Source organism: Planococcus citri, chromosome 3 (assembly GCF_950023065.1).
Source record: "Planococcus citri chromosome 3, ihPlaCitr1.1, whole genome shotgun sequence".
Taxonomy (NCBI): Eukaryota; Metazoa; Arthropoda; class Insecta; order Hemiptera; family Pseudococcidae; genus Planococcus; species Planococcus citri.
The window spans coordinates 40,047,942-40,064,241 of NC_088679.1; the positions used below are offsets into that span (position 1 = coordinate 40,047,942).

Genomic DNA, 16,300 nt, shown 5'->3' on the forward strand with positions numbered 1-16,300 from the left:
ACACCGAACGGTTGTCGGTTGCCTGTTCGCGATTCACGGCGACGACTCTGCATCCTTGAATGCGTCGGACCAACAGCGTACTTTCAATTGGAAGGTGGTTTCATTGCGAGGTTTTCCATTCGGTGTAAGTTGTTTGAGTAACGTTGCCGCGCAAAATTGTGTTTTGGTTTACGTATTTTTATGCGAATTGATAAAAGAATTCGCAAATTTTTTAAAAAAATGGTCAACAATTAATTTTTTTTTATTTTTTATTTTAAATCGTTTCGTTATTAAATGTGTTTATGAGAGTGTTTTTCTTGTTTTTAATATTTTTGTTATGGAATAATATACACAGTACGCGTTGCATTTGCTGAATTATCTCTCCTTATCAGTATTCTAAGTGGATTATGTTTTAAGAAAATAACAAATAATTGATACAAAATGTCCGAGGTAAGAATTTTTTCTACATGTCCACGTAGTTATTTTCAGTAAATTTAGAATTAGACGAATATGATTCCTTTTTTTTAAAAAAACCATTAGTAATAGATAAAAAAATATAAAATTAAATGATAAAATTTTTTATCAGTTGATATATTTTAGGACGGAAATATATTAATCAAATTGCATAACGAATGAAAGTATTTAAATCACGCTTTTCATTTTAAAACGAAGCAATGGCGAAATACCATTCATCTTAATAATGCAAGTCTAAACGATGATTTTCCTCGAGTTCGAGTTAAAAACATCTACACCAAAGTAACTCGGTGATAAGATTATTAATGAAGAAAGGGTATATATTTCGGATGCGTATAAAATTCACATTAAATTCAAATTAAAAGCGTGATTCAATGTTCTAAATAGTTTTGAATATTTTAAATAAAGATGAAATATTAAAACACATAAATTTCTCGTCAAGTTTATCAAATTTGAATTTCGTATGAAATGAATATCGCGTAGGAAATGAAATATTTTATACGAAATAATTATAAATTCTTCTTCAAAAATTTAACTCCTTCGTGCCTCCGTATCTTTATTTTATATTAATTTACAGAAAGTTTCACGTCGAAATGTAGATTACGTTTCGAAAAATGAAGAATTTTAAATAACTAGACGGCGGTTAAATATTTATTTTGTGCTTTATACTCGTGTAAAATCGTTTGAAAGTTGCAAAAATTTGTTTAAAGTGTTTTTTCCGTCTTTAAAAAAAAAAAATTCCGCCTCACCGATGTGAGGGTGTAATTTTCTAATTTATTAGGATGGATAATGCTTCTTTAGTGACTGATGCTGGTATTTCAGATTATTATTATTAGGAGGTCGTGCTTGTGATTATTTGGACCGGGCACTCACGTAGAAGGCGCTAGTGTGCCAGCTTCAGATGGGGCTTTTCTTATCAATCGTATTTCACTAAAACGTGCAGGGTTTTACGAGTTGAAAGTGAAAATGTAAACATTACAGCAGCTCACTATAGACCCATTTACGTGAGTTCCCGGTCCGAATGTTTGTACCACATTTTGAAAATCAAAATGACTCTGACAGTCTGGCTGGATCCATCTGCTCGACAAATGCCAAAAAATTGTTGACAGTCTGTTTTTAAACTCACGAATTTCAGAGCAATTACCTAGTGTCTTATTACCTCCATTTTTCATTATTTTTTGTTGAATTATGTGTTACGAATGGAGGGGGAGGTGCTCTGAAAATTCGAAAAAATACAAAATATCGTGAGTTTGGTGATAAGTTCTGAGTCCACCTTAATTTTTGATATGATTCCATTGCCCTCTCCCGATCCCCATGGGTCCTTGAATTAAAATGTTGTGATGAGAATTTTGTAAACTGTAAGACCCTTCTATGTACCTCCTCCAATTTTTAGCCTACCAACTTTAGAGCATTTTTACTTAATGATGAAGGTTGAGATATATCGCTATTTGTCGCCGAAAAATAACGAAAGCTCGTGTGAGACCAACTGACCGCAGTTTTGGGATGCTCTTTTGTACGCGAGCAAAGCTTTTATGTAGAATATTCTCTAGCGTATTATTTTTTGAGAACGGGCATTTTTAAGTTTATTCGATAAAAACGATTCGCTCTAATAAATCTTTTTTAATGAGTCTAAAGGTCAAACACGGAAGTTAATTTTCTACTTTCATCCTTGAAGAAAACATTCACGAATTGAATAATTTTTTACGTTTTGTGTTGGTCTAGGTACGAGCAGGTGTAATGTGCGAACTTTCAAAATCGATAATTTGGCTTCAATCGAGATAATGCCTGTATAGTGGGCACCTCACCTACCTATGTTATTTGTTTAAACGTAGAGATATATTTTTTTCAACCCTCGTGTTGGTAATTTTTTTTTTTTTGCAAAATGTCCGATTGTTTTATCGAAATACCAAGTTGGTGTTGTTTTTCTATCGGGTTTGCCTCGTGATTTATTTGTTTTCTAAACGACGTGGAAATGTGGTGGGTCAGAGTTGACTTTTTGACAAATCCTAAAGGGGTTTAGGACTTCAGTGGAAATGTTTTACGAAATACTACGACTACGAACCTGAATTCTATTAATGAATTAGAACACATTTCCCATGATTTAGTGATTTTTGAACGGAATAAGTTTTCATCTCTGTAAGCTTATAGTTCATGAAAGATGAAGAAAGAAAAACTCGATTTCTTGTTTAATTTAAGATTTATAAACCACGATTTTTCAAAAGATTAAAATTACATCTTAAAATATTTCGTGTAATCCAACATCATTAGCGAATAATAAGACACAAAGAGCATAAGGTATTTTCAGATGAAACCATATACCTACGTAACCTAACCATATCCAAAACCATATACCTTTTCCTACATTACACTTGCATGCGAGAACATTAGCGTTGGTGAACTTTAATAAATATAAAATGTTACGAACTGGGGTAGTTTTATCTACTCGTATGTCTTTGAAATGAGTAATCTCAAGATTACCACCTTGACTGGCTGTGTATGTGGCTTTAACATCAAATGATAATGCACTCTTAATGAGACTATGAATAAAATATTACATCTGGTAAAGTGAGAACCTTGTAAGCGAGCCGAGCTATTTTGCGCGTGAATTTACGCGAGAGCTCCAGTTGAAATCGGAAACAGAATAAATGATTTATATCTGAAAACAAGTTAAAAAATCGTGCCGATTTCAGAAAGCAGCGTATATTTTTTATATGTACTTTGAAAAAAGGGTCACACCCCTGAAAATCTTGATGTTTTTAGCTTAGTAAAAAGTCCGTATGCGTGATTGCGAACGTGCTAAGTGGTAGGTTCAAACACATACGTCGATTGCGAGGTAGTATTATATGAAGCGATGAAGCTAAAATTCAGTTTTCTTGGATCAATGGTCTCATGTTAATTAAAAGGGAGCTTTCAACAAAGTTGCATAATTTTCGTGCTATATGGGTGTATGTTGTAGCAGGACGTAGGTGCACTTTCACTCTGATAGTAACAATTATTATTTTGCATTCGTGAAAGAAAATGCATCCTACGATGTAAATTGCTAATTAATCTCTAACCATGACAAGACAAACTTGGCCTAACTTTGATGGCTTTCCTTACTCAGCGAATGTTTTTCTTTTCGTTTGAGAAAGTGGGTTAATTTCTTTCGAAACAGGTCCTCGCTTAAGAATTTATTTTTGCGTACAATTTGCCTGCTCGTGTTAGTCGTGTTTTATGGGGGTGTTGAAAAATGATTAACTGTTACTGCAACCAAGTACGTTCCGTAAAAGGTATCAAATATAGGAGGAATGTTTGTTTAATTTCCATCAGGTGAATTTATGAATTTTATACGTATCCCATGAGACGATGAAGTTTCCGACAATCTTCGTAATTCTATAGGGTGTCTGGTGAGTTATCGGCCAAAATGGAAATCCGAATTCTAGGTGCAGCTATAGATAGCAAAAATTGGTGGAAAAGTTGCCTTTCTTGAAAGTTCAAATAAGGTGAATTTTCATGTATTTACTTTCAAACTTTCCAGGTATTTTCTTTTTGAAATGACCTTTGCCCAAAAAAACTTTCACTTTGAGGCACTTTTTTTCACAATTTCGATGATAAATTTTCATTCAATTTAAGTAACCATTTTAAATTTTGATAAGTTTTTTAAATTTCATTAAAAAAATATGATGTGAATATTGTTTAAAATTGGTCGAAAAAAATTTAATCAGGTGAAGATTGAGAGGAGAGAAGTTCCAAAATTTCGAAATCTGTGGTCAGAAAACTGGCTCATAAATAACTAAAGTTATAATATATGTATAAAATCGTTCGGTAGAATTGAGCTTTCTGTAATCACCTAATCACTCTTTAGTCTTTACAGATGAAAAATTGTTACCTGGGTAATTCTCAAAAAGTGGTAAATTTCGTGTCCACAGCAAATTTCTCAATGGTTTTAGCATGATTTTTTTTTGGTCCATACAAGCCTCACCTCCCTCACATTTTACACTTGATATTGAGCTGTTCAGCCCCCCCCCCCTTTCATTGGTGTACATTCAATTTTATACCCCAAATGTCCTTAGACTTGCCTGTCTCACACCACGTTTTTGAAAATGAATCTTATAAAGTGTTATGAAATCCTCTTTTTTTTGAAAAAATTGACACATTCTCATCATCATACTAGAACACTAAGGTATATTATTGTGCTAATTGCAATCCCAATAAGTCCATAGGAAGCGCACATTTCACATTTGAAAACCGTCTCACAGTTTTTGCGCCAATTTTAGAGCAATTTTTAATTATTTTTGCTGACTTCCCAATCCAACATTTTTTTTCTGGTGAGTAGCTGCACTGGTTCACTGTTCTCATAGAAATGTTACTCCGCACCGTTTTTTAAAAACCTACGTAACAGCTCGTTCTGATCGTATTAATCTGTAATGTTTTGATGTGTGGAAAAAAATGTGTCCTTCGGCTTTCGTTTTTATTTACGCTGATGAACCCGCCAAAAACGATAATTGTGAAAGGGAAGTTATTCTAAATGATAAGTACATACACATTTATTATTTGTTAAAAATCAGATAATGTCCAGTAAGTAAGGCTACATAGAAACGAAAAAATGTTGAGATTGTCCTTCGACTTGACCAAATTTCAGGCAGCTGTACTTTTATCGCGCTAGTCGAGATATTACACGATAATACAAGCAAAATTTGATATTTTCTCCCCCCCCCCCACGCCTCACCTCTACCCCTACCAAAAAAATAAGTCAAAATTCGAACTCTGCGGCCTCGAAAACATATTGATCCATATTACACGATAATACATATAAGCAGAATTTGACCTTTCCTCCTCCTCACGCGTCACCCCCCACCTCTACAAAAAAATAACTCCAGATTCGAATTCTACGACCTCGAAAACATATTAATCGACACATTACACATCTATGAGGGTCGAATCCTAATTATCGCCGTTTTAAGGGGGCCAGGGCCCACAGTGGGGAGATTGAATTGAGGCTAATACTAGAAAAGGGATCTGGGACACCTATACAAATGATTCCCACTTGAAATTTTCCAAAAAAATGATTTTTGTTTTTCAAAATTATGCATATTAAAATTGACCTTTTTTTTTGAGAATTACCTACCTACTCTTTTATTTTTTCTGCGAATTCTCACGTCAGTTGGATGAAGTAAAAATTTTCAAGTTTTATTTTATAATATCTTAGAAACATAGTCGTCTAAAAAAATGAATAGCGTTTTTCTGATAGAAAATTTTGTGCTCTAAAAATTTTTCTACTCTCAATTTTTCCACGAAAGAAAGAAAATACCCAAGAAAAACAAAATTATATAACTTGGCATAAAATTTTCCTCCAGTGAAATGTCATTCATATAGTTATTTTCTATAGTTTTTGGGAAATTTTAAAAATTCGCTGCTTTTTCTATGGACCTATAGCGTGTTTGCTCAACGTCACGAAGGAAAGCACTGGGAAAAGAAGGACAATATTTTATTACTGATGGAAGTACCTACAATATTTATTTCTCGTTGAATGGGACAAATTTTTGACATTTTGCGATATTCTTGCAAAACCATAAAATGTTTTACCATCTCGAGAAAATTCCCTACAATACAGTATACCTACATCACAGCTTCACTGATCATCCTCCTGTTTGATTTAAAAGACCAACTGTATACTTGTTTACGTAGACTTTCTTGATGTACCTACATTTATTTTGTTTGTGCATGCACTAAACTTTACCGAGCTTTGAAAGCTTTTTGCAAGACACATCATAAGCCATAGCACACACCGTACATGTACCTGTATAAAAAAATCTCTACATGTAATGGAAACCCTTGTTCCAGTACTCTTCAAAAAACAGCTTACTTGTAAATATTGGTTTTAAGGTAATACCATATTTACATAATTAGATACACGTTACTATCGTTAAACTTTATTACTCGGTGTGTAAAGAATTTCGAAAGTGAAAAGTCATTGTCGTTGCTTCAGTCAATCGTTTAGCCAGCAAACGAAGGAACGAGTCGATTTGCATAATTTTTCTTCCAAACTGTTGGCAAATAGGTCCTAATTCGTAGACATATCGTCGACCATGATGAAAAATTCGTTAAATTTACATCATATTAGCAGTACTGGAGCAGATTAATGGTCGGGACAATTAGGAAATCAATTTTGGTCGTATAAAAGGGTAACCGCAAAACATGGGTGAAATTAATCGACATCATATCAAACGAGAGCGAAAACTTACGTATATATCTAGGCCATGCTGGTTTCGATTTTTTTCCCTTTCAGTTTGTTTTAGTCGAGAAGTGGTGTTGACGCTTTTTTCCTAATATTTATGATAGGCGAAATCCTAAGGGAATGGAAACATTTTGGTTCATTGAATTAGCGCAGAGGTAGGAGTCGAGGTGGTGGCGATGGTTGTGTTTTGATGGTGTATGGTGCAAGGTTGCTGTTGAAGTATTTTAATATGTATTAACCGAGTGACAATACTACGTATATAGGCTTAGCCTATGGTTTAGCGTACAAATGTGACGAAAAAAATTGTCGAGTTGGAATTTATTAAAATAAAAAAAGCCAGATAGAAGTGAAATATCGCAAAAGTCGGGTTCTACTAATTTTCACTGAAATATAATACCCCGAGATAAAGGAAAAAAAAACACGTTTTGCACAGAAGTATACGCGGAAAAACGCTTTCAAAAGTTACGTTGGCTAAAAAAAAAAAAAATATGAAATTGTACAAGGGTCTTGAGAATAATATACTTCATTTTTGAGTAGATTTATGTGAATGCGAGAAACTTGCGATGTTAAATGGAAAGCGCGAATTTTTCTAATTGTTATTCAACGACTTGGTGCGAAATTTGAGGTAAATACAAAGCGCGAGAGAGAGAAAGAGAAAAATCCGGTGACGCAAATATGTATAGGTACCTTAAAAACTTGGCATATGGGACTGCGAGAACATAACATAATACATAATATAAGTAATTTTATAATATTTCGCATTTCACGAAATTATGCAAATAAAGAAACTTGTTAAGTTCTAACGCGAGTAGGTATATTTAACTTTTGTTTCTTTCGATTTTTTCCTTTTCACTTGTTCGTTATTCAGCTGCCATTTTATGTATTTGTGGAAATTGACTGAATTCTTCCTTAGTAGTCAGCTATATAGCTAATGTGGAAAAGGCATTTTCCCATTTACCGATCCCCCGGAGCATTGTTACTTTTTTGCGAGAAGAGCACACTTTGAGAAATACTCGTATTTTTAGCCTTTTTCTCGTTTGAAAATTCTATTTTTAACGCAGGGCTACATGTATAGTAACGAATATGTTTTGCTGTGCGAAAGCAGGGAGCCTTGGGCAGGTGAAAATTTGATTGATGTTTATTGTATTCGTTCGATTTCCTTGATACTTCCCACCAACCAAATTTTGCGGCAGTTCGTGCTGATATTTGTTTGTTCTCGAGTCGTTTAAAGATGCCGAAGGAGTATCAATATTTATCTGAAATAAACAAAAATATTGAAAATTAATCACAAGATGTATTTTCATTTGTTGCAATTTTTATGGCCGCTGGGTTTAGAGTTTTTTTTTTTTTAAATTCAAGTACAAAATTTAGTTCAAGGTTTGGAAATTTACGGAAAATGTGTCTTCTTTTGTTAAGTCGATTTGACTTTACGCTGATGGTGCTATTAAATGTTTGAAAGTTGAGCCATCTTACAATGGAAATTTTCTCACAAAGATACTCGTAGAGTATTTTGAATCTTTTTCAATTAAAAATTAAACTCACTTTGGTATTTGAATTTCAAAGTAGTGTTAAGTTTGAGAAGAGACAATCAACACCTCTGAATAGAAATGATACGTATAAGTACATTTGCCATGTTACATATAAACCGTGCTAAATATTTTCATTTGATACAAAAGTTGAGTTTTTCAGAATACTTAGGTGTTCTTATTTTCATAAAGGGTAGAGTGGAACGTTTGATATATTTACAAATTTTTAGAGAAACTGAAATAGATATAAGTGAGAAGTTGTTTGTAAACAAATTACGTGCATGTTTTAATTACAAAACCTCCGTTAGCAAGAAATTTGAAGTATGTTAGAACTAGCTGTACCTTGTAATTCTACCTATCTCAACGAGACTTTAAAAATTATTTTTCACTATTTCTTTCAGTTTTTCAGTGGAGGTGAAATACATATTGAAATACTTGACATGTCAAATGTAAAATTAAAAGTTTTGGAATCCTTGAAAAAGGAAGCAGTTAGGTATGCACAGTAGTATTCTGTGATGGTTTGTTGGGACGCGATGTATTTCCTGCACCTTTCTGATTGAAGATTTTTCATAAATAACATGTTGAAAGATTTTTTTCAAAAATTTGAAATTAATTTTTCAAAACACTTTCCAGAATATGCAGCAGAGGTGATCAGGTGGCCAGTTTGATTCAAATTATTGATATTGAATATTGAATAAATATTCAATGTTTTTTGCTTGAGATCGATTTTTTGAATTTTTTGTGATTTTTTATATCGGTAGGTACCTACTTAATTGAGTGCAGCTTCAAAATCACATTCCTCCAGACTCCATTTTGGGGTAATTTTTTATCGAGTTCAATGGTCAGACTGAAAATTTTAAATAAAAAAATGTACGTATCACAAGAGTAAGACACTCGTCTACTCTAATCGAGCTAAAATTTGATATCTGAAATAACATGTCACCTAGGCTTCAGAATTAAATCAAGAGCTGCCGAAGCGAAGTTGATTTTCCAATTTCTGGAAAATTTTTGAAGTTGTTGGAGAAAGATCAACTTTTGCTGTACGTTCTAGATCAGCTCGAAAATGGCGACACAATCGATTCTTGAGCGACTTGAGGGATTAGAAGAAATCTTGAGGAATTTGTTGCAACAATTGACAGACAATTGTGGAATTTTTTGAAAAATTTGATACTTTCAACTTTTAAAAAATACACTTTTCAATCATTTTCTCCGATTTGCGATTCATCTGCCCTATTAATGTAATTTGAACGAGTTTTAATAAATTTTTGAGCCATTTTCGCGTTTTTTTTTCAATTTTTCTAAAACATTATTAGTTCTTGGTATTTTTTAGCGAGTTTTATTTCGATTTCATTACTTTTTGCGATACTTTTTTGAATCAGTTTTTGACATTTTTTTCGTAATTTTCTACATTTACCTTGTTTGTCTGGCCATTTTTAAACCCATTTTTATGCCGTTTTAACAAATTTTTTTATAGCGATTTTCACAAAGTTTTCTCAGTTTGTTTTTTGTAAATGGCTCGCTCATCATTTTTCAAGTTTAAGTTTAGTTTAAAAGAGAAGTGATTCTTTCCAATATTAGATACGTACATTATTTTCATCGTGTGAATTCTTCAAATAGGGTTGCAGTTTTCTGATGAAAATGGATATTTTTAACCCTGACCATCACCTTTGCGATTTTTGAATAATTACGTTTCTAACGTATTTGAGCCTTTCAATGTGGACCCTTATTTTACGAATATGTATAATGATACTGGAGAAATCTATTACCATTACGCTGGAAGCTCCAGAATCGCTCAAAATGGTGAAATTCGGTTTGGTAGAGTTGATATTGGTTTCAGGGCGAATCTAGTAATTTTCATCATTTTTAATTACTGAATGAATTTTTATGTGAGCATAAATCGCCAAACATTGAGAAATTAACTCGCGCAGCTGAAATCCTGGTTATGGGGATGAGAGTTTCAGATCATATATACTCGTTTCAAAAATCGTAGTCCGTTCAAATCAGAAGTGAACCCTATTGAGAGTAATAAAAAGTAATTCCTTATTTAATGGTTCCTTTCATGATTAGGTAGGTACCTACTTTTGAAAAAAAAAGGTTGTTTTTCTTATTGTTTACTGTGGTAATTGTATTTTTTTTTGAAAAAATTTTAGCACAATACTCATTTCGCTATTTGTAAACTTCGGTTTATTATTCAATGAAATGATAACACTGTTTTCCGAGTTGGTTTCGCGGTTATTTTTGATCTAGCTGTGCACATGGCCGCGTTCTCGCTACTTACCTTTATCGCAAAAATTCACTTGGATATGTATTGTAGCGTACTCTATAACCTGAGTCAATATTGATAAAATATTATTAACGACAATAATGAAGTAAAATGAAATATTGAATTATTAAATTTTTTCGCCTCGTATCATGTACCAATGTACACTCATGACTTGGATTTCTACACGTACGCGAACGTAGACGTCAACATTAATCACGACACATTTCAAAAATAACAACCGGCGCAAAATATAATCTACTTTGTTCGTTGTATCATAAATACGCGAATATTGCAATATACCACCACGATAATGAAGATGGCTATTTAAATTCATTCGTTGTTCGAGACTTGACTCGATGGTATTTATTCTATGTTTTCAGTTTAATAGTAGAAGGTAGACTAATATGGCATTCTCGCTGAGATATAGTGTACAATACCTAATGGTGCGAAGGGGATGAAATCATAAAATAAAGGAGCTCGCGTATTGTGAGGCCTTTGATAACTTAAACATACAACACTATAGCATTTTGAACCAATACAAAAACGGAATTTGATTAATACCGTTCGTATGTTATGTAGTTTACGATTCTTTGTGAGAAGCGATACTCGACTGACGTTAAACGAAAATATATATAGATTTTATATTTACGATAAATAATAAGATATATATTACATTATTTACTCTAGATTTGAAGAGAAAGAAACATCGTTTGATGTTTTGTGGCGAATGCGAATTTTTGTCGAAGTTAATTTCATCTTCGACTTCCGAGTTACAAATATAATTTCTAGTCACGATTGAGAAGAGTTTCGCGATATTACGTGTATTTTCAAAACATCGCAAATAATTTGCTATTGTACCCCTATCTATAATATATACTTCATACAAAGGATCAGGAAGACCGAGAGTCGATATCACGTCGAACGAAATTGAGCACCCAGTAAACGAATTTGCTGTTTTCGACGAACGAGATTATTAAGTAAATATTTCAACTTTTCGCACCGTTTGCGCTCATCAGTTTAATTAGCCGATTGTGGAGGTGGCAGGGCGGGGGACATGGGCGAAATTTGGAATTCAGGACATTAGCGGTGTAACGCACAAGAACGTCGTTAACGATTTCAAAAATAAGCAAAGACCGTTTCTATTTTGGCATCTTGCGTCGTGCGACCCGACTCGACTCGCAGCGTAAATGATTTTCCGCCTGTGTTTTATATTTTACTTGGCATCGTAGGCATTTGAATTTTGAGCGAAAGGGGCGAAGAAACCACATCGATGTCTCATAATTTGAAAAATACCTACATTAGACAACTGTATTAAATCTGTATCGCTTTGTTTGTGGGCGATAGGCGACATGGCTCGCTAATAGATTCCATCTCGTGGGACATTAACCTCCCTTCCTTCAGTTCAGATTTAGAATTATTTTTGTACAACTAACAAACATCTGTTTGAGATAGGCGGCCGTTGAAACTATTCAAATTCCTAGCTTGTCGCAGTATTTTACGTGTTCGAACCATGGCGTGGCCTTGCTTTTTTGCCTTTATTTTCCGGGTAGCATACCGATGACTGAAGAAGAGTAATAGTAACGGGTGGCTTGATTATTGCTTGTAGAAAAATCGAAAGTAAGCTCGAAAGTATTTAAGTAAAATTCTCGCGATTATAACAATTTAATAAAAAATCAAAATGTATAATTCCTTCTCTCGTATAACCTTCGTTTGAGATAATTTCGAGCTAAGTAGGGCCTAAGCATTTTCAAATTATCAAATTTTTTTCTCTAGGTGGTATTATTTACACACTTAATTTAATCCTGTTATCTCCTTGAAACGCCCTTTAGAGTACAATGCTACTTTATGTAATCACATTTAACAAAAAAAAAAAGTCAACATGAAAAAATCTCATTGTGGAATACGATACACGTTGGAATAATTGTTATTAGTTGCGTAAATTGGCGCACACAGATCAGCATACACCTTCGTGATTTACTAGCACGCAAAATTCTAATATAATCCGTTTGAGCGATTTTTTCGACCATTACAGAACATTATAATGTTCATTTTGTAAACTGTAATTTTGTAATTACTTTGTATGTTTTCTTTGCGAATGATAGGTAATTCTGGTAGGAACCACTCTGCTTTTGTAGAAAAGTCATTGTTTTTAATTTTACCATTTTGTTAGAGCTTGTTGGATTTAGTGAGATTAGAAATTTATGGTTTCATGAGCGATTATTATTGGTTATTTGGTCTGAAAATTCGTATAGAAAAAGTACAAGGTACCTACTTTCTATATACATGAAATCACGTCATGATGAGATAAAAATTGTTTTCTTTCAAGTCCATTTAAATTACCTACTTATCAAGCTTCTTACGAAAAAAATAAAAATTTTGATTGGTGCTTTGAAATTATAGACAAAACTTTGAACCCCCCCCCCTCAAAGGGTACAATTGAAATTTCAGTTGAAAATTTCTAACTTTGGCAGTGTTTTCAATCTACTTCTTTAAAACTTCCAGAGATGTTGAACACAATGGGGTGGACGACTTTCATTTTTTTTTTTTTTAAATTGGAGATGGGATTCGAAAAAAAAGTTTTGGGGGATCTCAAAAGACTGTAGGAAAACTTTTGGATCCTTAACTTGAACCATCAAACAAAAATTCTACCGCGGTTTCAAATTTTATAATTCACATTGAAAATGGAAAAAAAGGTTTTCCGAAAATTTTTTTCTTGCGTTAATGATTGTATTACATCCACTTTGGGAACCCCTGAACTCCCATTCGAGTCGCCCACCCGGCCAAAATTCGCGTATAGATTAATATCAACTCAAAATACATCATAATTATGTTAATTTCGGAGAAATTTGAAATCTTCGATTTTTTTACCTTGTGAATGGGTGCATTTTTCCGAATTGAAAAAAACCTGACTTTGACAAAAAACCCCCTTTTCTAAATTTCAATTAAAACTTGAAAATATTGATGTTTTCTTATTTTGGAAGTTTGCGATAGAGAGTTAGGGAGGGGGGAGGATTTGAGAAAACTGCCAGGGTTGCACCATAACACATCGAAGATTCTTTGGGTCTCTGACTGAATCGTCTATTTTTCTACAGCGAGTCAAATTTTCCAAAAAAAATCAAAAATTATCAATTTTTCTGATAATGTAATGATTTATTCTATTGCGTTCATCAAAAGGTGAAAACAAAGATTCAACTTTTACAGAGTTATCGCAGGTTTTAAATTTATGTTGATCTCTTACCCGCATTCCTTTTCAAAGAAGCATTTACTGTGGCCATGATGAGCAATCAAATTCCGAAACAACGAATTGCGAACATTTAACATAAAAAAGTTGAGTCGTTTACAAAACTAGCTCAGTGGATGATAAGGATGAAAAGTTTAATGACCACTGCAAATGATTTTACGCCATGAAACCACGATTTACGGTTCACATGAAAAGAGCAATTTGCAATCAGAAAGTACCGGAAAATGAAACGCGAGATGGCATAGCTTTTAACCAAAATGTGCTTGTAAAATTTCGCTGGGTATTTCAAGTTCTTCGAAATAAAAGATCTCTTTGGTGGATTTTACTCATACGTTTGGAATTTTCACAAATTATTTCAAAGTAGTTAATTGACCAATGTATAATCAAACTTAAACCGTGTTTTGGTTATTTTTGTCTAGTCACCACTAAATAAAATTGTTCCAAGATGCGTGGTATATCTTGATGTAAGTTTCCCATAATTCACTTGAAATTTCCTAATCAAAATTTTAAAAAGTAATATTGGTTGGGTACAAAAAAATGATATGGTTGAAAAAGCTTTGATTCCTTGTTTTAAATGAAAAAAAATGAATTATTGAGATTCTAATCTAAATGTGTTTCACTTGGACAAAATTAAATTACTTCAGGGAGCATCACTATATTTTCACTGGATAAACTTTAAGCGTATAATTGAACTTTTATGACCTTTATGCCTAAGCCTAATAGCGCCGACTGCCTAGTTAGGTATCAATAAATAGTATGATGTATCGAACAAATACGCCACCATATTGATAACGAATACAAAATTTGCACGCGATCGTTACATTTGTTCTATTAATAATTTTATTTTCCGGTTATATACAAAATGATAAGAGAAAAAGTGATATCATGATGTATCTTTTTAAATTAACTAAAAAATCTCGATTAAAAAAAAAAGTTGTATACTGTAATCAAATAATACTCGTGCATTGTTCGAAGTGAAATTTTCGATTAGTTGTATTAAATTGCCGGATTATTTACACCTAATAATGATACCCGCGATATTGTTTATACATCGAGTTTAAACGTAGGCTTTCTGGCACGATGGCGAAGAGATTAATTCGCAATATTGAGAATGGACTATTCAAAGCGAAAGCGAAATATACGAGATTTCAGTTCGGTGTTATTTTAGGGTGAAGTTCAAAGTAAAACCATGCTATCTATATTATACGATGAAGTGTCCGACATTTACCTATATCCTAAATCGAATTTACTCTTCTGTGTGTTCTTAGTCTAAATGTAATTACCATGTTGTCTTTGAGAAATTCAGCTACTCTACTCTACACGAGATCTCTCCTATATATACTTATATACTTACACGAATGAAAATAAAAAACAACGCGATGAATTTCATACATCGATTTTGCATGTGAAGCGAGTAAAGAGATAAGGGTGAAATTCATCTCATGAATTTTTCTTCTGTTTCTCTATCGCCTAGATAAGTAATAAAGAAAGTGCGTTGAGTTAATTTTTCAGAAACATCGTATAATTTACCATTCCATTGTTTCGCAAAAAAAGTTTTTATGGAAAGTTGTTTTACCAAACTGTGTTTTTTTTCATCTTAAATGCAAAATTGATGTAGGTATTTTTCATTTCATCTTTTTTTTGTTTTTTGGTAATTACTGATACGATCGTACCTTTTGCAAGAATACTCTACGTGCTCTTGGTTTATTTGCTTTTCTTATGATCATCGAAGTGGAAATTTCGAAAAAGAAAAAAAAAGGTCGTATAATCACACCTTCTTACATAGGTTCGTGTTCATTTTAGGAAATTTTTCGCCCCTTCTGAGTATTGGTTGGTATATGTTTCACGTATTGACGCTATACGGTTTATTTTCACTCCGAATGTGTATAAATATTTAACTTATATTTGTAACAGTTTCTCATTGAAATGTGTTTATTTCACAAAAGGGTATTAAATGAAAGATAACCATAGCGTTGAAAATTCGCACCCCGAGTGAGAAATTACCTAGCTAAATTATCACTGCTCTCAGCTTAGTAATTTTATTCAATAAATTAGCCGTTTGAATTGTGTTTCTACGTAATTAGCATATTTGTAGGATTTTCTGACTTGAATTATTGTCGTCGAGTCCTATCCTGCTAAGAATTTTTTTCACTCGGCTTTCCCAATAACATTGAAATAAAATAAGAACAGAATGGCCAAGATCGAATGTCTTCCCACGTGGAATTTTTTTTTACCTATTTTTCAAACGATCTCATCGTTGCGTTTTATTGTTTCATCGAACGGTTCTTGTTTATTTTTACCTTTCACGCGATGTTTATGTTGAAATTGGCGAAGATTTAAAGGTATTTTTAAATTCTTTCGTATCGTTTGGCGTATTTCTCTCTGCAGCCTGGCCTTTGTGTGTTGACTTTACGCTGACTTATCTTTCACGTATTTTAATTTCAAAAAAAAGCCACCGTGATTCTAAGTGAAAGTTGACGTGTGTGTAGTTCATCTAGGTAGGTATAGTTTCGTATTTCTATTTCATTTGGGCGTTTTTTCCCCCATTATTTTCTTCAACCTGGAGATACCCTTCAAAGCCGACTGAAGGTTGATTTGTG

The 16,300-nt window shown here is 33.1% G+C and overlaps 1 protein-coding gene across 2 annotated transcripts in view; it reads left to right on the plus strand.

The window, feature by feature from the left end:
• The window catches only part of Pka-R1 (protein kinase, cAMP-dependent, regulatory subunit type 1), an 87,948-nt gene that overhangs the window by 3,480 nt on the left and 68,168 nt on the right, over positions 1 to 16,300 (plus strand). The window contains exon 1 of one of the 2 annotated variants that reach the window (XM_065359202.1): positions 88 to 429. The exons of the other annotated variant lie outside the window; for it this stretch is intronic. Coding sequence (XP_065215274.1) covers positions 421 to 429 — 9 coding nt within the window. The 5' untranslated portion in view covers positions 88 to 420. Of the gene's footprint in view, positions 1 to 87; positions 430 to 16,300 lie in introns of those variants that run through there. 2 annotated transcript variants of the gene reach the window in all.